At 46.3% G+C, this 22,267-nt stretch overlaps 1 protein-coding gene across 4 annotated transcripts in view; it reads left to right on the top strand.

The window, feature by feature from the left end:
* The window catches only part of DNAJB2 (DnaJ heat shock protein family (Hsp40) member B2), a 147,509-nt gene extending 125,834 nt beyond the window's left edge, over positions 1-21,675 (top strand). For 2 of the 4 annotated variants that reach the window (XM_069227166.1, XM_069227168.1), the window contains exons 9-11: positions 14,842-15,081; positions 20,305-20,356; positions 21,219-21,349. In XM_069227166.1, the coding sequence (XP_069083267.1) occupies positions 14,842-15,081; positions 20,305-20,333 (269 nt within the window). In that variant the 3' untranslated portion in view covers positions 20,334-20,356; positions 21,219-21,349. Of the gene's footprint in view, positions 1-14,841; positions 15,082-20,304; positions 20,357-21,218 lie in introns of all 4 variants that reach the window. The other 2 variants (XM_069227165.1, XM_069227167.1) reach the window with 2 other exon arrangements.
* Positions 21,676-22,267: the final 592 nt, after the last annotated feature.

Here is a 22,267-nt window from a genome sequence, read left to right as displayed (position 1 = left end):
CTCCCCTGACCTGCACCTCCCCTGGGAGGTGTCCAGAGCTCCTCCAGTGTGCTCCAGACCTCTGCCATCTTGGAAACAGAGGTGCTGCTGGCACACTGGACTGCTCTGAGTGGCCAGTGCCACCAGGTGACGTCAGAGACTCCTTGTGATAGGCTCCTTCAGGTGTTAGTAGCCTCTCCCCTCTCCTAAGTAGCCAAACCCTCTTTTCTGGCTATTTAGGGTCTCTGTCTCTGGGGAAACTTTAGATAACGAATGCATGAGCTCAGCCGAGTTCCTCTGCATCTCCCTCTTCACCTTCTGATAAGGAATCGACCGCTGACCGCGCTGGAAGCCTGCAAACCTGCAACATAGTAGCAAAGACGACTACTGCAACTCTGTAACGCTGATCCTGCCGCCTTCTCGACTGTTTTCCTGCTTGTGCATGCTGTGGGGGTAGTCTGCCTCCTCTCTGCACCAGAAGCTCCGAAGAAATCTCCCGTGGGTCGACGGAATCTTCCCCCTGCAACCGCAGGCACCAAAAAGCTGCATTACCGGTCCCTTGGGTCTCCTCTCAGCACGACGAGCGAGGTCCCTCGAATCCAGCGACACCGTCCAAGTGACCCCCACAGTCCAGTGACTCTTCAGCCCAAGTTTGGTGGAGGTAAGTCCTTGCCTCACCTCGCTGGGCTGCATTGCTGGGAACCGCGACTTTGCAAGCTACTCCGGCCCCTGTGCACTTCCGGCGGAAATCCTTCGTGCACAGCCAAGCCTGGGTCCACGGCACTCTAACCTGCATTGCACGACTTTCTAAGTTGGTCTCCGGCGACGTGGGACTCCTTTGTGCAACTTCGGCGAGCACCGTTTCACGCATCCTCGTAGTGCCTGTTTCTGGCACTTCTCCGGGTGCTACCTGCTTCAGTGAGGGCTCTTTGTCTTGCTCGACGTCCCCTCTCTCTGCAGGTCCAATTTGCGACCTCCTGGTCCCTCCTGGGCCCCAGCAGCGTCCAAAAACGCCAAACGCACGATTTGCGTGTAGCAAGGTTCGTTGGCGTCCATCCGGCGGGAAAACACTTCTGCACGACTCTCCAAGGCGTGGGGGATCCATCCTCCAAAGGGGAAGTCTCTAGCCCTTGTCGTTCCTGCAGTATTCACAGTTCTTCAGCCTAGTAAGAGCTTCTTTGCACCAACCGCTGGCATTTCTTGGGCATCTGCCCATCTCCGAGTTGCTTGTGACTTTTGGACTTGGTCCCCTTGTTCCACAGGTACCCTCAGTCAGGAATCCATCGTTGTTGCATTGCTGATTTGTGTTTTCCTTGCATTTTCCCTCTAACACGACTATTTTGTCCTTAGGGGAACTTTAGTGCACTTTGCACTCACTTTTCAGGGTCTTGGGGAGGGTTATTTTTCTAACTCTCACTATTTTCTAATAGTCCCAGCGACCCTCTACAAGGTCACATAGGTTTGGGGTCCATTCGTGGTTCGCATTCCACTTTTGGAGTATATGGTTTGTGTTGCCCCTATCCCTATGTTTCCCCATTGCATCCTATTGTAACTATACATTGTTTGCACTGTTTTCTAAGACTATACTGCATATTTTTGCTATTGTGTATATATATCTTGTGTATATTTCCTATCCTCTCACTGAGGGTACACTCTAAGATACTTTGGCATATTGTCATAAAAATAAAGTACCTTTATTTTTAGTATAACTGTGTATTGTGTTTTCTTATGATATTGTGCATATGACACTAAGTGGTACTGTAGTAGCTTCACACGTCTCCTAGTTCAGCCTAAGCTGCTCTGCTAAGCTACCATTATCTATCAGCCTAAGCTGCTAGACACCCTATACACTAATAAGGGATAACTGGGCCTGGTGCAAGGTGCAAGTAAACCTTGGTACTCACTACAAGCCAGTCCAGCCTCCTACAGTTTGTCTTTTAAAAGTGATTTTTCTAGGCATACCCAGACTGGTAAATAGCCCATCTCCCATGGAACCAGTTAGTAGCTTGCTTGAATTGATATGCAGTTTGGTAGTTCCTGAAGTTAGGAAGACCTATACCACCAATGTCCTTAGGCAGCATGAGCTTTTTTTTTTTTTGCGAGATTATAGGTTTCTTGCCTTGCCATAGAAGTGTATTAAAAGTATTGTAAATGTTTTTAGGAAGTTGTCTGAGAGATACTAGGGAGCGTACAAAGGAGGTAGCTGACTAGGAGACTAATCATTTTTAGGGATTCTGCTCTGCCCCACCATGGTAGGAGATTGGATGACCAGCTATTAGGAAATTATTAATTTTCTTACGTAAGGATTATTTGTTATATTTTAAAGTGATAATGAGGTAATTTCAGAATTCTATCCCTAGGATAGCTTTACTTCTAATATTATTGAGAGGTTTAGCCTCAGATTTGTCCACATTAAGTGTGAAGCCTGATACCGCTGTGAATTCTTGAATCCATGTTATTAATGCACTGATTGGGGTGGTCTCACCATAGCAGTTGGGTTGTGGTGATTCAACAAGATTAAACTTTCAGAGAGCCAAGTTTAAATAACTCCAATTTACTTTACCAAATGCTTTTTCTGAGTCAAGTGTGATTGTTACTGTTGGGGTCTTTGTGAGTTTCGCTTTTCTAGGACGTGCAAAGTATTTGTGTGCTGTCCCTGGATAATCTGTTCTTCAGCAAGCCTGCCTTTGAGGGGGGAATTAATTCAGATTTGTATTTTTGGAGTCTAGGTGAGATTATAATGGCATCAATCTTGCAGTCCAAATTAATTAAGGAGATAGGTCTGTAGTTTTTGGGAAGCAAGGGGTCTTTACCCTCCTTGGGAATAACAGTTATTATAGCCTCAGCAGAAGTGCGGTGACTCACCTAGAGTTGACAAAATCAAAGTAGTGTCTTAATAAAGGAGGGCTAATTTATGTAGACAAGGATTTAAAAACATTTGCCTTGTATCCACCCGGGCCGGGGGCTTTGCCTGTTTTACGTTGTTTGACAGAGGAGGCTATTTCTTCCTTTGTTATTGGGCCATTGATTTAATTTCCTCCTTTGATATTTTTGGTAATTGGCTTTAGCTAGATATAGTTCACATTTCTTGTAATCCCGGAGGTATATATATATTTTAATATAGAGGCTTTGGTAAAAAAAAAAATTCAAACATCTGTAATTTTGATAAGGTTAGTGTGAACAAGGCTTTTTTCATCTTTAATGTTATAAATGGTGTATTTTTGCAATCCATGTTTCAGGTATCATGCTAGGGTTTTGCCAACTTTATTGGAATCGCATCAATCTAACAATCTAATGCGTTTTTGTTTATTTACCCAAATACCTGCTCTCGTGCTTATAATTTTGTTGTATTCGTGTTTTTTCAATTTCATTTAAGGTGGAGATGCAGCATTTTTCTAGTTGTATAATTTGTTTTTCTAATTCTAAGAGCTCACTGTTGGTTTCTCTGTTCATGTTGGATCTGATTTTAATTATCACGCCTCTGTCACTTTCAAGGCTTCCCACCTGGTGATGTTATAAAATTCCTAATCTTTGTTGTCTTCGAGGACGCTCTCCATTGATTCCTCAATAATTTGTATATTATTTGGATGTTTGAGTATTTTATCATTGAACTTCCATTGTGTTTGTTTTTGGTTTAGAGAGGGGTCAGTGATAGATATCGCTATGCAGGAATCATCTGATGTCGCTCTTGTATCAATTGTTGTTTGGGCAACCATTCTAATGGAACATCCCGAGATTAGTACGTAGGCAATGCAAGAGTATGAATTATGAGGGAAAGATTAAAAGGTACAATCCCTTTCATCTGGGTTTTGCATTCTCCAAGCGTCAGTGAGTTTGTATTTGGAGCTTAGGTTTTTAAGAACTTTGTAGCCTTTATTAAATCGTGGCTTTTATCAGGTCGGAATGTACATTGTGAGCTTCTGCCTAACATAGAGTCCAATGGTAAATAAAAGCCTCCTACCAGGATAATTGTTGCAGAATCTGGAATCATTTTAAGTTGAGCAGAGACTTCATTCCAGAAGGAAAGTTGGTTTGCTGTAGCCGCATTGACATTCACTACAAAGAACTCTGTTATTTTTGGAGAGTTTTGAGAAGATCCATCTCCCTTGTTTATTAGAGAGATTGGATGTTATGTCTATATTTGACTTCTTAGTGATCAAAGTTAGTACATTATTCTTTTTCCCCACTGCAGGGGAGGATGCTACGTCGAACACTGATTATTTCTGAGTGATGTGAAGTTTGTGGAATCAACTTTAGTTTATTGAAGATGGATAATGTTTCCTCCACAGTTTGTATAAGTAGTCCATGATTTTTTTTTTTTTTTTTTTAATCGGGTGGTTGATCCGTCTTACATTTATCGATATTATCGTAATATTTTGTTAGGGGTTTGTCGTGTGTGGGAGAATAGGAATGTTTGGCTCCTTTGCCGGGTGCACTTGGTTCATTTATAGTGTAGAGATGTCTGTTGCTAAGATCATCAGGTCTCATCTAAGGTGAGATGGAATTCTTCTGGTTGGTGGTAACGTGGAAAGAGAGGAAAATCTTAGGTGTATTTCCCACGGTGTGTGCTTGTGTACAGGATGGTGTGTGACCCACATTGCTCACAGTGTTTACCCACATGAATTGAATTCTTTTTTTGAAAGTGTTGGCAGATAATAAATATAAGAAAGAAAGTAAAAAGTTGTAAAACAGAAGTAAATTAGGTAGCATTCCCGTATACTGAGCCCCCCCCCCCCCGCAACCCCCTCGCTCCCTTCCCTCTCCCCTAACCCCCCTGTAAACGGGGATGGCTCGAGGAGAAGAGACTACTCCAGGGCAACGGTAAGACTGCAGCAGAACAATAAGTAGTACAAGAACTTCCTAGTTAGCAGGATACAAATATCTTCATCTTCTGAAGGAGAGGTGGTAACGATGTGGTCATATAGCAGTAAAAACAATTAGGTGTTACAGCCGTAAACTATCATTAAGCACCCTTAAAACCGCGTGAGGGAATAAGCGATTCAGTGAGATGACTGACAGACACAAAGGGTTCCTAAGCCTATTGTTGGTCATAAAGCTTCAAGTGTAATTAAACCATTTTTAAAGAAGAACAATGGTTGGTGAATCAACAGGAGGGTAGTTGTATTTTTGCCCCTAACCAATGGCTGAATGTTCAGTTTGTAAACCTAATTGTAATGGTTGTGGTCTCATACCTTATTCTGTTGACATTAAAGAACTTTAAAGGGCATGATGAAAGTTAAAACACTACATCGTATAGCAGTAGACTTCACTGATATCTGTGCGTAATCGTGTTGGAATACTTGCTCAGAGGACTTTAACTGCTGAAATAGGTTTTTCATAAACATCAGTCTCTGTCAGTAGATGTAAAGTAACTTTTAGCCTGGTTACGTGTGCGGGGGGGACTCTCCGTACTTGCAGTGGCGGTCTGACCGCCACCTCCTCCGTGGTGCGACCGCCAGATTATGAGAATGGTGGTCGGACGGCCAGAAGACCACTGCAACCAGCAGGATCTTGGATCCCACAACTGTGGTAGGGAAAGCCATGGTCATTCGTGGTGTTGCCAATCATGACCTGCCTTTCTGCCGAGCTTTTTATGGTGGGGACCCCGCCATGAAAAGTGCGGTGGAAAAGCAGGGAAGGGCCCCAGGGCGATTTGACCCATTGGGCAGTGCGGCTGTGTGCCCATCTTGTGTCCCCCTGTGCCCGCACTGTTGGTGTACACTATTGCTATGCACAACATTGTGCATGGCAGCAGTGCACCCGACGTGCATCTGGCGCTGCACTGTGGGTGGCATGTGCTTCAGGCTCACTTTCTAAGCCAAAGCGTGCCGCAGCAGGCACTACCGCCTGCCCGCCTATTGTGTCGTAATGCAGAGGTTGGGAGACCGCCTACTTGGTGTCTTTCTCCCAACCGCTACATCGGTCAGACCACTGACATCGTAATCTGGGCCTTAAGGTTTATTTCCTACAAATGTGGACTTGTTTGTTGAGGTTAACATGTCAGTCTCTTCCTTTTCATGCAAGAATTTCTTGAGGGCCAGGTGATCATTAAAGATGTGCATGGTGCCCTGGAGTGTTACACGATATTTGGCAGGGCCTGCAAAAGAAAATTGTCATTTCATCGCTTTCATTCTGGGTCGCAGGGCCAGGAAGCCCTTTCTAGTCTCAGCAGTGAATTTAGAATAGTCTTGTGAGATGAAAACCTTGTTGCTTTTCTATTGTATGTGGTTGTGCTGCTTCATGAATGAGAGGATTTTTTTCGACATGTTGGTAGCGGAGTGGTTTATCTTCAGTTGGTTTCGGGTGAGTCTGGTTAGAGAGCTTCCTTGTTTATAATCTTGGTGCTCTCTCAACTTCAAGGCTTTTCTCAAAAATGATGTCTGTATTTTGTGTAAACCATTTCTCTAGGAAGAGGATACAGGACCCAGTCAGGTCGTCTCCTTCTGGGACGCCAAAGATACCGGAAGGTCCCACATATGTTTCTATCTTCCAATGCTGCCAGGTCTCTAGGTAGTAATAGAGTTGTGGTATTGAGAGCATGGATAGCTTTGTGTGTTTTGGTTTCAGAGTCCTCCAGGGTAGTTATCCTGTTTTCGGTTCAGCAGTTCTGGTATTGATTTCCTTGATGTCTGAGCGGATGGCGCAGATCTCATTTTGCATTACATCGGTGTTATCTTCGGTGGACTTTGCAAGATCACGGACGGCTCCTAGTTTTTTGAGAATCATTTCCTTTGTGGCTTTAATATCATTTTTATTTTTGACTGGTGAATCTGGCTTTGGCGGATCTGCTTTGACTCTTTTCAGGCTCGTTTTAGGTTTTTTGCCTGCTTTATTTTGTGACAAGCACAAGCTAATGGAGCGATGTACCGAAGTAGCTTTGGTGCTTGATGAAGCTTCACTGAGGTTCACTGGAGGAATTGTTCTCCTTGTAGGGGTGCATTAAAATATTCACTTAGGTATTCACAATGGCCAAGGACAGCTGAGTACCTTCGGATAGTAGCAACTATGGATTGCTGTTTCCCATGTAGTAATTAGTGTGTTTGCCGTAAATAGTTACAATTGAAGGCCACTTTGGGAATTTTCTGTACAGGCGTTAGAAAATAGGCCCCCAAACACATGAGCTGATCAAGTCCCACGCAGATGTCAGCTAGAGGGTGCTTGAAAATGAGATTCAGCAGGAGGGCTATGGTAGGTAAACTGCAGGTAGTTACTTTTCACAACTGAGCTTTATTTCCGAGTAAGAACAAGGTCGTCGGAGCGATTTGAAAAAGCCCGTGATAAGTGTGCAGGAATCTGTTGTTTAATTACGCAGACTTTCGTCACAAGTATCAAGAATCTTCATTCTTGTACTTCTGTAAATACTCTTGGTGGAAGTTTCCGTTTTTCGCTCTCATTATAACCGCTAAAGTCACTAACAGAACGAGTGCTTGTACCGCGTTGAAGTTGTTTTCCGCCAGTTGCAGGGAGCCGGCAGATGCCGGTTAGCATAACTAGCTTTGGAAGCGCTACTATTGTAAATGTCAATAAGGCACTTAGTTAATTTCTGGCATAAAAGACCTTGGGTTTGCAAAATCTGAATTTTCCTAGTTTTCAATAATTCATACCAGGTGCCTAAAGAGCAGACCAACCTGGATGAAAATCTCAACATTGCCTGTGTTATGGTTCTGGGCAATGATATCTCTGGGTCTAGGTCTCCTAGGGCTCGGGTCATAACTTGTGACTTTGAAAAGTTCTTTTTTTATTTGTAGGTCACCTTGAACCTGATTTGGCCATCCAACGTCTCTGGAGACCAGTGCGGTCCTTGACAAAAGTAACGGTGTCTTCTGCATATAATGGGACTCTGATGTCTTTATTGCAGATTTTTTGGGTACCCTGATTCATACTTTTCGAGTGCGTCTTCAGGAAAGTGGTGGAGGAGTGAGGGCAAAGACACCGCCCTGCTGGTCCCCTCTGGCTCCAGTTTCAGCCCCACACTGAGCTCTGGCAGAGAACTTCAGATGGAGACGCTACAAAAAAGCCATCAGTGAACCAACCTTGGCCCTACTGGCACAGATAAAGACGGAACTTAGGTCCATAAATGCTAAATATAGGGAGCCACCTGTCACCGCAGTGAAGCGTAAATGAAGACTCTGTTCAGTAACCCCAAGCCTTTATTTAAAACCTTACTCTTTCTCTATCAAAACCTTCGTTACGTCACTCCAAGTAAGCAGTCTCCCCATGATAACAACACGTCTGGCAGTTTTCACAAATGGGTAATGCAGGGACGTGTGGCCGTAGCCTCTCGTGTCCCCCTCTTACCCTTTTTAAACTTCAGGGTAGTAAATGACTGACCATTTGCAGGAGCTTAGCTTCAGAACCCCCCCCCCCCCCCCTCCATAAATGTATTTTAAGTAGTTGGGTACAGTGGGTTTCAGTCGGGTTTTGTGAAATGCCAGTCGAATTTCACCAGGAATTTTTACATACACTCAGACAAAAATGCGCACGCACTCTCCCTCTATTTTCAAAGATCTAAAAAATGTGGGTTACTTTGCAGAAACTTGTGTTTTCTCTCATTTACAGCTCCTACCAGTCCACATTCTTCTCCCTTTCCACTGCCCCTCAAGCCCCTCTCATGCACCTCGCTTGTCATATAGTTTGTTTTACCGTGATAGGAAATCTGAAGGTCACCCCCCCAAGCCTACTGACCAAGCCCGGCCCCTGACCATTTGTTTGGTAGAACAGAATTACTGGTTTCATTCAAAACATTTGTAAAAATTGTGCCCCAGCGTGCTGTCTTACTCTTGTAGAGGTGTGTCGATACCCTGTCGGGAACCAGGGTTTTTCCAGAGCAACGCACATCAGAGGAAGTATTCCCGGTTTCCAACAATTGGCGTACATCAAAGGAAATATTCCCGGTTTCCAGCTATTGGCGTACATCAATGGGAATATTCCCGGTTTCCAACAATTGGCGGCTCATCAGAAGCCAAACTGGATCTGTAGATAGCACTAACGTGAGAGTCCAGGCTCTTTGCATCGATAAGAGAATCAAGCTAGATGGTGCTAAGAGGCTCAAAATAAGGGTGATGACCACCTTCACAAGGCTGCATTGGTCACTGACTCACCAGCAGTGCATAAACCACTCCCAGCTTTTCCCTGGAGGACTAACTCCCCAGCCGCCAGGTTACGCTGCTTTCTGCATCTAGCAACCTTTGGGAATCTGTCTCAATCCTGAATGTAGTTCTCAAGAAGCTTCAGAACGAGAACTAGCAAAACATTTGTGTATTTCCAAGCTCCTCTTCTTAACATTAAAGAGACCGGTTATAATTAAATATTGGAAACGACGTCCAAGTAACCTATAAGTAGAGTAACATATGCCCAAGGGATATGTGTGTACTGGTTTGCAGTTTAGAAAGAAACATCATTGGCTGCTTTTTTTTAAAATACACATGGAGTCGATGGTAATTGCATTTCTTGAATTCGCATTTAGGAAATCCCTGTTTGTGATTTCCTTTTTGAGAATCTCAAAATACGATTTCCACTGGGTAAAAATTGCATTTTGCAATTCCCTAAAGGGCTTTGTACATCTCAAAAGTCCTTTTAGCATTTCTTAACGGCCCGAAATAGTGTTTCAGACTGTTCTGAAATCCTAAATTGCTTTGTGTATCTGTCCCAAAGAACAAAAAACAATGACGGCTAGTTCAAAGACTTGCACATTACGTTGACCTGTAGGTTATACTGTTACCTCGTCGTTCGGGATTAACGATATCCGTATGAGTAGCCTGCCTCCGGCTCGACCAGAAGAGGACGACAGCGCCTCGATGGATCAGGAAGTGTAGCCATCCATATAAGGTGAGTCTGTAGCCCGCCTCCGGCTCGACCAGAAGAGGACGACAGCGCCTCGATGGATCAGAAAGTGTAGCCATCAATATAAGGTGACTCTGTAGACCAGGTTTCTGAAAACCTCATCATACCACAGCTTCTAACAAAAGTCATCCTTTCACTGTGATCCAGTTTAGATGCTTTACCCACCACAGTCCATGAAGTTAAGCTTATAGCAATATGAAAAAGGACCGGAATGGGGACCATATTCTGCTCTCAACAGAAAGACATGTAACACTACATTTAGAGCAGTTCCTCGGCAAATCATTGTTTGGTAATTGCGCAGAGATAAGTGGTGCGTCCGAATGGAGTCAGTCATTACTGTCTAGTGATGGTAAAGGCGGTTGTAATTGAAAACTTAGAACGCCCATTTTTTCCTGGAGAAGATGCATGTTAGAAAGCATATGTAGTTTATAAAGAGGGGCGACGGAAATCCTTGTCGCTGTGAAGCTGGCCTACTATGGGGAAGCTAGAAGTTAGGCTGCCTAAACGGATTTCATGTTTAAAATATGAACAATACTATCCCCTTCACAATCCTTTTTTTAATTAACCAATCCAAGACACCCGTTTCCCTGAAACATAATAATAGAGCCCCCGCCCAAAATATCCAGGAAGCAACCGAATAGTCTTGTTTACTTTTTAGAAAAATGTTTTGTTGAGCCTCGATGTAGACTGTTACTTAGTAGCGGAACAAGACTATAGCATAGCAGGCTGCCGGTTGGGGAAGATTAAAGAGCAGCGGATCAGATCCCCTTGTTGGGAACTGAGAGCCGTGGATGACGGTCTGAGGCGGAACGCTGGGCTCGGTTATGTGCCGATACAGCTCAGATTTAAGCGCAAATGTATATTTTTTTTATATGGTCTAATAGGCTCGGATGGTATAAGAGTTTATCTTCCAGGCCTCCAGGAAGACACAACAGTTGCAAATCTGAGAAGAATTTTGACTCAATGGATGAAAGCGTACGCCTAACAGGAACAAGTGCTGTTTCTAAAAGAACCTCCAATTTGCACAAAGATTTGGCTCCCATAACGTCAACAAGATTTGATGATATTGCTTAATTGAAAGATTGGTGTCCACCCGCCCTTCCCCAGCTGCAAATCGCAGCGCTTCCTTCCTAGGCGCCGGGGTAGCATTTGCGTCAGAATTAGGATGATTCACATTATGGCGAGTGCCTCAACCACTAGGACTTCCTCAATTAAATATCCTTCAAATGGCTTCATTGGTGGTTGCGCTTAACCTCTGTTCCACTTTACCAATATCATCGTTAATATCTCCAACAGCAAGGAAATGATCCAGCGACAAGGAGTGCCTCGGCTTCATACCAGTTCCCAGCACAGAGGGAGCGGCCGTGGCCTTCCTTTTCCCCAGGGCGAAAGATGTCAAAAATCTAAACAAGAGAGGTGACCCAGTATTTGAAGATTTGATTTAGGGCATTGCTGGCAATGACCTGAGGTAACATCCTGATTAGCGCTGGCCTCTTCATTTGGTGCTCGTGTCAAGAAAACGGCTGTAACACTGGGGTCCCTCCCCATGTGGCAGTGCCGTAGGGTTCGATCTTCTCGCATTAGGAGGCTAGACCTCATTCCTTTTTTCTCGTTTGGGTAATCCAGTAGTGTCATTCACCTGATCCAACATGTTATTGAGCTTCAGTGCTGGTTTGAATGACTGAGTGAGAGGGACGGCTCTGAGTTCCATTTCTCTTGAATCTCTTGATCTTCCAGGCGCGCGCCACACCCCTATTGTTTGCTTGGAAACCTGGTTTTGATCTTTGTGTACTCTTGATAGTTTATTTTGCTCTCCATGGAAATGACCGCAAATGTGTTTGGCTGCATCAGCCATGCATTGACTCCACTGATCCTCCGTGGTCTCCTGCAGACGTCTTGTGCAATCTGGCATTGAGACATTGAAGATTTAGGAGGCTTCTAGTAGGGAAGCAACTTGGCTGGGATGTGACACCACCAAGCGGAGGCTGCAGGTGAAGTCTGAATGTTCTGATATCCTAGAACCCTTTAAGTTGACAATGGCCGAGGGCTCTCGAAGGGTCACAGTAAGCGGGGATGAAGTGGCAGGTAGGCAATGAAGCCTCAAGTCAGGTCCTGCATTGGTGAGCACAGTGGGGAACAGCAACTTTCCGTGCACTTTAAAAAGCCACAAGAGTGTCATCCACAGAGAACGGTGTATGAGAGGTCCACGATTTAACAGTGGTTCAGACTGTAAGCTTCTTCACGCCTCTTGTGCCCTCATACGGCATGGTTACAAACAGCTTTCGGTCTTCTTTAGGGGAGACAAGTGAAATTTCATTGAGAGCTGCATGCTGGTGGTCGGTGATTTTCGGCCAGACAGGGCAGGGCAAACGTTTCTTAAGTCTTGGTAACACTTTGAAGGCCAAAGCTTCTCCTGACTGCATCTGGAGCAGCTGGGCCTGTAGGTATGGCCTTAAATGATAAAGGTTCTTGGCACATCAGGCGGCCCGCCTCCTTCATCCGGTGTTGGCAACAGCAAATCGGCGTATGCTCCCTGCTCATTTATGAAAATTAACCAAATATTCTGTGTCTGTCCTTTCCTCTGTGTTGGGGCAGAAGATGAACTGCGCGCCTGGCTCACAGGCATCTTTTACTCGGAGCAGCCGGAGTGAGGACTAAACAAAAATGAGCAGTAAAATTCAGAGTTGCCCTTAAACATTTGGAGTTGTGTGCGATCAGAACCAAGTGCATTGTTCATCTCCATGGAAACTGAAATACCAAGAAGATGTACAGGTTACTGTGAGGTCCTTCGTGATGGGAGGCAATCCTGGGTACCCAGTGGATTTGTATACTGCATCCTGACAGCCAATCAGGGTTTTCTGCTAGCTCACCTCTGGGTAAGCAGCCCATCTCCTTTCTGAACATTTGTGTTAAGTGTAAATCTCTGTACAATCTTGGCTTTCCTATACGCGTAGATGGCTTCCATGCTTGAGTTCCGCCCTCCTTACTGATCCAAGCACTCCTCACACATCTCTCTCGGTGGGATTGAGAGGAGCCAGTCATGACAAAGAACACAGGTTCCATAAAGGAGAGGTGTAGGCCGTGTCGCCACCTGGAAGTGTAGGTAACTACAGATCAGCCCTTTAATCATGTCTTGGCCAGGTCATGGTGATGGTAGTCATCCTTTTAAAGAGAGTTGCACTTTAGATGGACTCCTAAAGGCCAGCAGTGTCCATCTGTGCTGGTGGGCAGCACAAAAGTTTTGTTGAACTCTTGCAAGGGGGCTCGTCACATGGGTCAACTGAGAAGAAAACGTACTGGGTCTGTCCGAACAACATGAGTATGAGGGCTGCACATGGCTACTTCACTAGCGTCTTTCACCTCTACAGTCTCTGCAGCAGATGGTTGGGGTTACAAGAACTTACTTTAGTTTCCTACGTGAACAGATAGATCTCTGTTTGATGCTATAAATGTTTTTCGGGGTGTATTTTTTCAGTGTTCCTAGCAAGCTCTAAAATCCCAGAGACTGGCAGGGTAAGGGTTTAGAGAGGTACATTTATAATTCAGATATTAGGAGAACTTTAGTGTCCTATATGATTCTGAGTCTGGTGTTTTTTTTGGGGGTATGGTGGCCCAACGAAGAAAGAAGGCTGTTGAAGCATTCTGCTTTTCAGAGTCTCTTTAATTTAGGAATATTGCCCGTTCGTGGTTCTTCACCCCTTCACTATAGCCCTGCTGTCACTGCCGGGCCGGAGGTAGTGCGTCAGAGTGTGTTGTGTATGTAGATGTGCTGTGCCCTTTACAAATCCATGGCACAAGTAATGCTCTTGAGAGTGTGTCTTGTACATAGGCGTCCCATGCCCCTCATACATCCATGCCCTTTCACGTGGCAGTCCTAGGCCCGTCATGTATAGAAGCTCTACGGTGGGGTTGTAGTAATACTCTTCAGAGTGTATCTTATATGCCGGAAGTTGCATGCAAGGGTTAATTTGAAAACACCTGCATACCATAAAAGTAGCCTTTTGACACTGATACATGCAAAAGGAACAGATGATGGACGGAATGCTGAACAATGTCAAACATTCACCCCCAGTCACAGGTCTGGGCCTAACCCCATCGTGTTTTTTGCTCACCATGCTGTTCCAGTTTGGACCCAGCCATATGTAAATCAGTCTTGGCCTTGCTCCCCATGGGAACAGTCAAGCCAGGTTCTCCCTAGAACAGAAACAAGCATCCCAGGAGCGGTTTTGGGGTATCACCCCTCATCAGCCAGGCTAGCTTGAATGCAGTGTCATATCAAGCACGGGACCCACGTCCGGCCGTACCCTTCCCGCTTAGGACGACAAATGCAAAAAGACTGATACGGGGCCCAGGATGCTTGTTTCCAGTTCAGGGAGGACCTGACCTGGCATTTCGGGCAGAACTGTTCCCATGGGGAGTAGGGTCAAGACTGATTTGCAAATGGTTGGGTCCAAACTCTAGCGGCATGGTGAGCAAAAAAAAAAAAAAAAAAAGATGACTGGGATGAGGCTCCAAGCGATCGCCAGTGGCTGAGATTAATTCAAGCATTCCATCAGTCACCTTGTTTTTGCTTGTGAAAGTGGTGCAGCAGCTCCTTTTTCTATCATGATTTACTTTCTATTATGGAATCATTAAAAATCCAGTTTGCACGTGTTTTTTAACCCAAGCTCTGATAGGGCCAGTGATTGAGAGGTCATTTAAAGTGGCCTACCTGACTCCACATAGTGAACCAGGTAGTGGGATTCGCTGCTTTTGACAGTTGAGTAGAGCATTTGATGAAGTTCAAAGTTCACTGGTGCGAATCCTCATAGCTGGCAATTCTGAATTGCGCCTCGCTAAGGATAGCTACGTATTTATGTTTGCTTTGTTGAATTGTACTACAGAATATGTGTAATTTTCTGTATGTGATGAGCATGGTACCTGAAGTTGATTGGTGTTAGTCCTTTTCTTGCACAGCTGTTAAGGTGGAGTTGCTCTCTCCGAGGTTGGCTCCAGTTTGATTGCTGTAATTTCTTGTAGGTGTTGAGGACGAGTTGGCGTTGGCCATTGAGATGAGTCTCCGGGAGCACCAGCCAGAATCTGCTGACCATCCCCATACCAAGCCGCCATCTGTTCCACCCAGCACACAGCATTCCCACAGCGCTGTTCCAGCTACCTTGAACACGGACAGCGAGGATGAAGACGACGAGGATGATGAAGATCTGCAGCTGGCCCTGGCCTACAGTCTGTCTGAAATTGAGGCTAGCCAACACCGAGCAGGTGTGCATGAAGCCGATCTCAAAAGAGCAGGCAGGGAGCGAAGACCTGGCAAAGTAACGCAGGAGAGAAGAGAGGGAGACGTGGGGTCCCCAGCCCAGGAGAGAAGAGAGGGAGACGTGGGGTCCTCAGCCCAGGAGAGAAGAGAGGGAGACGTGGGGTCATCAGTCTGTGGCGCACTTAAGAGTCAGGGAAACCCAGGAGGTAGAGCTGAGGCTGGACCAGGACAGGCAAAAGGAGAATCATTGGGGGTGAAAGAGAAAGCTCAGGTAAAAGCAGACATCAGTGGCGCTCAGAGGGGAGATGAACCTCCAGAGGGTGAAGAGAGGGCACCAGCAAAGGGCCAAGGAACAGAGATGGAAAAGATCAGTAGGGGGAAGCAGAGAGGCGAGGCCGCAACAGCGGCGACAGAAAGTGGCAAAAAGAGCCCTGAAGCCAAGAAGAAAGAGTCAAAGTCCAGGTGTATCATCTGTTAGTGACTTGCCAAGAGAGCTAGCATGAGCCGGGGACCTCAGCGGCTAGGCTTGCTTGTTGTAGCTTCAAGGAGGGGCCCTGGTGTGGGGTCTGACATGAATGAGCAGAGGCAGAGGTGTGGCAGACACTCTTGTCTGAAGCATCAGTCTGTCAGGTTGCAGCATGCGCAGGAGAGAGGTCACCGGGCTGCACAGTGCCCATTCCTGGGGCACCCCCTAGACTGCAACACGCAGAGCATAGGCTTCACGAGATCATGCAAACACACAGTGGTAGGACTTCACCACAACATACACCACACACTGCTGTGGGTCATCTAGATCATACTGTGCACTGCTCACTGCTGTGGATCTCCCACGTTGTACTTTGCACTGCTGGGCATCACCAAAACATGCACCCCACTCTGCCATGCACCACCTACTCCATATACTGCACTTGTGGATATCACCAGCCCACGCAGAGCACGCTGCAGTGGCTTACCGAGACTGCAGCATCCGCAGCATGGGCATCTGAAGAGCATGCATGCACGGTGCAATACGCAGTGCTGGGATAGCCCAAAAACATGACCACACACTGCTGTCAATCACCTACGTCATACTGGATATCACTTAATTGTGCAACGCACGCTACTAAGCATCGCCAAGCCATTATTAAGTCAACACAGCGGAGCAACAGCCCCAGCAACTCACGCCGGTGGGCATCACCTCACCATGCAGCATATATCGGTATGGCAGAACTAGAGTGTACATTGTGCCAGGGATCACTGGATTGTGCACCACACTCTGCAGAAGCATCACTAGACCGCGCAGCACTCGCAGACTAACTTCACCTGTACATGTAGTGGAAACAGCACCATTGAGCGTACACAGCTGAAGTAACACAATCACATATTGCATGGCCACTGTCTAGCTGCAGCCATCGCTGTTTTATTCTTGTCTGCATTCCCGTAGCTCGTAAAATGCACTACCTGATAGTCGCAGTGCTGAGGGGGCACACTGTCTGGTCTTAGTGGGTGCCACGTAGTGTCTGACAAACATTAGAGCTTGTCTGCACTTTAACTCATAATACTGGAGTATTAGCTGAGCATACAGCACATACTGCAGGGGAGTGGCCAGTCTCATAAACATTCAGTGTGCTGTTAGAGTATGGTTTTTGCTTGCAGACCCTAGGTCATACAGTGAAAGTTTGATACCGGGCCTGCCGGGCACACCCCTGATGCATTGTGAATCTTCCATCATGGAGAGATGCTGAAGTTTGTAGCAAGAGTGTCTGGGCAGTGCATGAGGTTGCAGTACAGTGCATGCTTCTGCGGTAATGCATGAGTTGCAGTGTTAGCAGGTGTTGCAGCACAGGCTTCTCTAGACGCATCAAAGATTGCAGCACGCAGTCTATGCGAGGGATACCACAGGTTGTGACGCACACTGCTTCAGATCCTGCTGCGCATGACTGGTGCTCAGCTGATGAGGGAGCTGTGTCCAGGGAGGTGGTTCTTGCTGTCCGTGGAGCTCATCGTTGACCTCCTTGGCTTCAAGACTCTGTGGCTGAGACACCTCTTGGCTTGAAGGTAGTTGCACAAGTTTGTGAGATCCTCTTGCGTATTGCTGGTAAAGCCTGGGGGTGCTTCTCTTTTGGGGGGGGGGGGGGTTCTACACTGCTCAGTGGCATTGGTACAGGAATGGAAGTCTTCAGGTCCACACAAGATGTAGTGTGAGGAAGGCTGGTGGGAGAAGAGAGAGAGGAAGCAAATAGAGATGGGGAGAAGGATAATACGTTCAAAGGAAAAGGCGGTCGGGAGAGGTGGCGATGAAGGTATAGCTCTATGCAAAGACTCTAACATGCCACGACAAGGGAATGCAGAGAGGAAGAGGAGTTGGGGGGGGGGGGGGGGGACAAGCTAAGAGCCACAAAGACCAGACTAGAGAAGAGTGGTTCAAGCGCACAGCAGAGGGCCTAGGCGCAGGTTGCATTCTAGAAAACAGAAGACAATTGGGAAAGGGGAACAATGAGGTATTTCACTGCTGCTTCTGGCTTTTAGCTGCCGTCTTGTTTCAGGAACTAGCCTTGGTTTGTGACTGTTGATGCATCACTCACCTTAAGTATTGTTTGTTGCTTTAGTGCGTACTTGTGCTCACTGCTTTTATTGTTTTGCTGAGCTCATATATTGTTTGTTGCTTTCATGCCTGCTTGTGGTCAGTTCTAGTTTGTGACTACATTGGCTGTAATGTTTGCTGCTTCAGTGCTTGGTTGTGGACCAGCCTTTTTGAGCTTTCTGCGTGTGTTTGAGATTATATATTGAGTGTTGCTTCGGTGCTTGGTCTTGTTCACGTCTTGTTTGGTGCTGTGCATGCTTGGCCGAGGGTCTGTCATCTGTTGCACCCTGGTCTTAAGTGCTGCTCCACTTGCCTGGCTGGAGTCGTGTCTTGTTTGCTGCTTCAGACAGACTACCAGTCACAGCATGAGGGTTTTCATGGAGTCACATGCTTGTATCTCTTCATCTGCTAGAAGATCCCAAAACACAGTTGCCAGATTTTGTGTGCCCCTCTCTGAAACTGAATACGTCTACAGCATTTTTCTATGTTTGTGACATTACTGAAAACAGTATTTTGTTTGCATGAAGTCTTTGGTAATTTATGGACTTCTGGCAATGCCCCTCTAATGAAGTCATCATCAATGAGCCACCATGGTTTGATTGTTTTGAGCCCCTTGCCCCAACATCGTTCAAGAATTTGTTACCCTATGGGAGCAATGTGGTGCTTCTATTGACAGTATGTTTGCCCGAAGGCGTCCCACGCTCAGTGACTGTAATGAGTTTTAGGAACACGCCCCGTTGAAGGAGGGTAGCAAGGGTTTGGTACGTGGTGTAAAAGTTTCTCAAGATCACAACAGGGGTCACTTTTTACTCATGGAGAAACAGCCGAAGGCACAAATGCTGCTTGAGGAGGTTAATCATTCTGAAAATCTACTCTGGTGGGTTATGGAACTGGGATCAAAGGATCTGCAGATTCAAAACACAGCAGGGCGTTGCACCTCCTGCTTCTCCCACCTTGACCACTGGGCCCTACCAGCTAGAGCCCTGATAGCAGTGCACCAGCACAAGGCTAGCATGTGCAGGAGTTTGTGGAGTAGATGTCAGTGAGAACCTGCCCTCAAAGTTTTGTGTTGACTCCCAGTAGATACAATGATGATTCGCCTGGCCCTTTGCAACATATACAAGTCCTGCTTGAGAAGAGGACTAGGCTATCCGCAGAGGTGAGAACCCTTCTAGTACGCCAGATGTTGTGCTCGGTCACTGCACACTTTATCACCACAAATGGGTGAAACTGAGAAAAGGACGTCTTGCATCTCTTTGGTCCTGTTTTCAGGGCATTTTGTATGTTACGTGTCTTTGATCCTGGTTTCAAGGCCATGGATGCATGCTCTGGTCCTGTTTCCTGGGAAGTTGATGTGTTGCTTTTGGAGCTGCTTCCGCTGTCAGCATGAAGCTACCCGAGGCTTTAAAAGGGCATGCCACACAAGACATCAGATTATCCGCTGTTCTAAAACTGCTGGCTGCTATTTCATGAAAGGTCTGCCGTTTTGTCTAATGTTTCCCAAATTGTCAGTAGTGATGGATGTGTCATCACAGTTAGAAGGAGGAGCCTTGAGTGGGTGCAGGTCTCACGAGAGGTGATGCTTTATGGGTCAACTGGAACATCTTGTTCACAGTCTGATACCCATCTTCTGTGGGAAGTAGATTTTAGGTCATATGGACAGCATGATGACCACAGACAAGATGTAGATGCCCAGAGTGTGGGAGCGTTGCTTGTCGTTATACGGGGGGCTTTGCCCTCTCTGGCTTATGACCGGTCTCCAGTAAACACTTCTCTCATTGAATATCTGCTCATTCACCCCACTCGTGCATTGAGTCATAATTTGGGCTGCTTATTACCAGGGTGGCCTATAGGTAAATACAAATATGGCACCTGCACGCCTATCGTCTCTAGATGATGCTTTTCTGATTGTTCCTGGATATGTGCCTACACTCCTGTGACTAGTTTCTTGCATGCTCATGCTGGTGAACATACTTGTCTACCAAGAGGCCTCAGATGCCTCCTACACCCGCGGGAATCTGTAATTCGCACATTGCCTTCATACAGTCATCGTATAGTGCTGTCAAGGTTTCCACATCCCTTCTCCCAATCCTTATGCCATGGATTCTTATTATGAACAGTAATATCTCCTGTGGGATTATTGCTGGTTTGGAAGCACTCGAATGAGAAGTCCAGAATTCTCTGCATTACAGTAAGTTTCCAGCCAGACCCATTGTTGAGAATGTAGGCCGGTCTGAAGACATTCTGTGGCCAGGATCATTGGATCTTGTATTTGAATCATCTGTAGCTACCTCAAGGCTACATGAACTCCGTAAGGAGACAACACGCTATCAGTCTGCGAATATTAGACTTTAAGGCTGCCTGTTCTACCCAGAGTGGAACATAACTGTGTCTGCTGGTAAGCTTCAATGGCTCAGTAGAGGTGCAGTAGAAATTAAAAGCACCAGATGCTTTTGGAAGAGTTTTGGGATCTTCTGGCAGATAGTTTGAAGCTAGGCACACAGGAGGCTCTGTCACAGGTAAGTAATCTGGGTTTATTTGCTGCTTAGGCGCCTGCTTTCTTTGTCTTGCATGCTGCTGTAGATTCTCAACTCTTCTAATGTCTCATTCACTGCATACTTGTGCAACCTCCACATCTCCCACTTCTGCTCTTCTCTCATTCTAGATCCTGACTTCCATGCCTATACTGGCTGACACCCACAATGCCTGTGCTACAGGTAACCTGCCTTCCTCTGCCCCCTCTTTCCTCATTTCAGGAGATATTATCCTCACATAGATCTCCCCCCTCCCCACCTCCCCTCGCCCACCCCTTTCTGACCGCCCGGTCCCCAAAGAGGGTCCATATGCTGAAAACGAGGCTGAAAGCCTTTGGTGCAATCCCAAAAGTGTAGTAATTAATCACTGATGTGGCACAGTCTGCCTCTGGTACTGTACATATGGTTTCTTTCCCCTCCTCACTAGTGCTCTCTGTCCCCTTCCCGTGTACTCTGTAAAAATCTTCATAGTGCTGGGACTCCCTTGTGCTGCAAACTCTGCGCTCGCCCTGGCTGCCGAGACCTCTTTCGCTTGCCTGAGGCCCTTTATCGTGAGAGTGTCAATTGATGGTGCTTTACCCTTTATCCCTCTCGCTAACTTTATACTGAGAACATGCTTTTCCTGTTACAAGACCCCCGCCTCCCCCAAGAGTCAATTGCCATTTCCATATTTCCTTGTTTGAAGATGGCAGGCTCCAGAGGAGTTATGGAAATGTAATTTGTGAAGCTTCTGCTCCTTATTAGGTCACATGGCCAGTCTAGGTTAATTCTGCAAGATGATCGTGGAGGCCAGCATAGGAGGGACGAGGGTTCGCTCCCCCAGGGCAAGAGCCTGTGTTTCTACTGGCTGATCCTGGAGTATCAGAAACTAAGGCTAGCATGTTAGAACCACCATGTGGGCAGCTTAGGGTGACAAGGGCTTCTCGTGTGCACCTCCCCGCGGCATGTCCGGCCTGCTATGTGCCCGCCAGATCTGCTGCAGCTTCTCCATCACTGCACGCTAACAACTCACCTTCAATGTTCTTGTGTGTGCTTCTCTCACCAGGTGTGGTCTGAAGGCTGCGGAGGGACACGCCCCTTTCTAAAAGTAACGTCCAGCGGGGAGGGAGAGCCATGTCTGCCGGCGCGGGCGTCACGCTTCCCCTAACTTTCTTTACTTGGATTTTCTTTGGATATTCTCTCCTGAGCACTTTTAACATATGCACTCGAGGATTTGCGTGGCCTGAGTATCAGCTAGAGACAGATTGTGGACCCCCACTCACCTTAGTAACTGGAGTCGCTGCTTCTTGGGGGAGGCTGGGCACAGTTACTCATGGTGGAAGCTGGACCGGGGAAAGTTTGCTCCTCTGCGATGATCATGAACTGGAACTTCTAGAAGTATGTTATTGGAGGACATGTTGGTGGGGGCTGGGGTGGGAGTGGGGAGGAGGGGGTTCTCTTATGACCTGATGCTGGTTCTCAAGGTTTGAATGGATGAAATAAAATGATTTATTTGTTCTGGTAAACAGTCATTCCTCTCATTTGCCTAAACTCAGTCCATGCACAGGCATCAAGTGACCGGCAGTTCTTTGTTTCCGACACCATAGCTGAATAGACGTATTGAGCAAAGTATTTTGTGACCAGATGACTTTCTCTTGGCATGCAACCTTCACTTTACTGGTCAGAAGCAAGATCTGTTTGTGAGAGCCATCACTGATGCAGAACTGCCTGCTTTCATTACTATGTATCGCCAGTAGGGCCACCTCGTTTGAATCGGATGATGATAAATGTATCGTTGTGAATCCTTTCATTCCCATGTGTAAGGGAAGCGAGAGGTTGTCTTCTGAACAGTATCTCTGGGGAGAATGCACTCTCTAGAATAGGTTAGGGGGCTGGACTAGTCGGTTGCCAATACCTAGATCTGTGACTGCCGATCTCCAGAACGTCCGCAAACTTTCCAGATTTTGTAGATAACATAAGCAAATGAATGAGATCTGTCATCAATATTGGAATAGAAGAAACATTCCCTAGTACTGACCATCCACAGGTTCTGGCAGTGTTCACACTGTGTGAAATTATCATTTCTGCAATCATTAGTTGATTAATGATAAAAAC

This window comes from Pleurodeles waltl, chromosome 3_2 (genome assembly GCF_031143425.1).
Source record: "Pleurodeles waltl isolate 20211129_DDA chromosome 3_2, aPleWal1.hap1.20221129, whole genome shotgun sequence".
Lineage (NCBI taxonomy): Eukaryota > Metazoa > Chordata > Amphibia > Caudata > Salamandridae > Pleurodeles > Pleurodeles waltl.
Note: the sequence above shows the minus strand (reverse complement) of the source record. Positions and strands in the feature narration are given on the sequence as shown.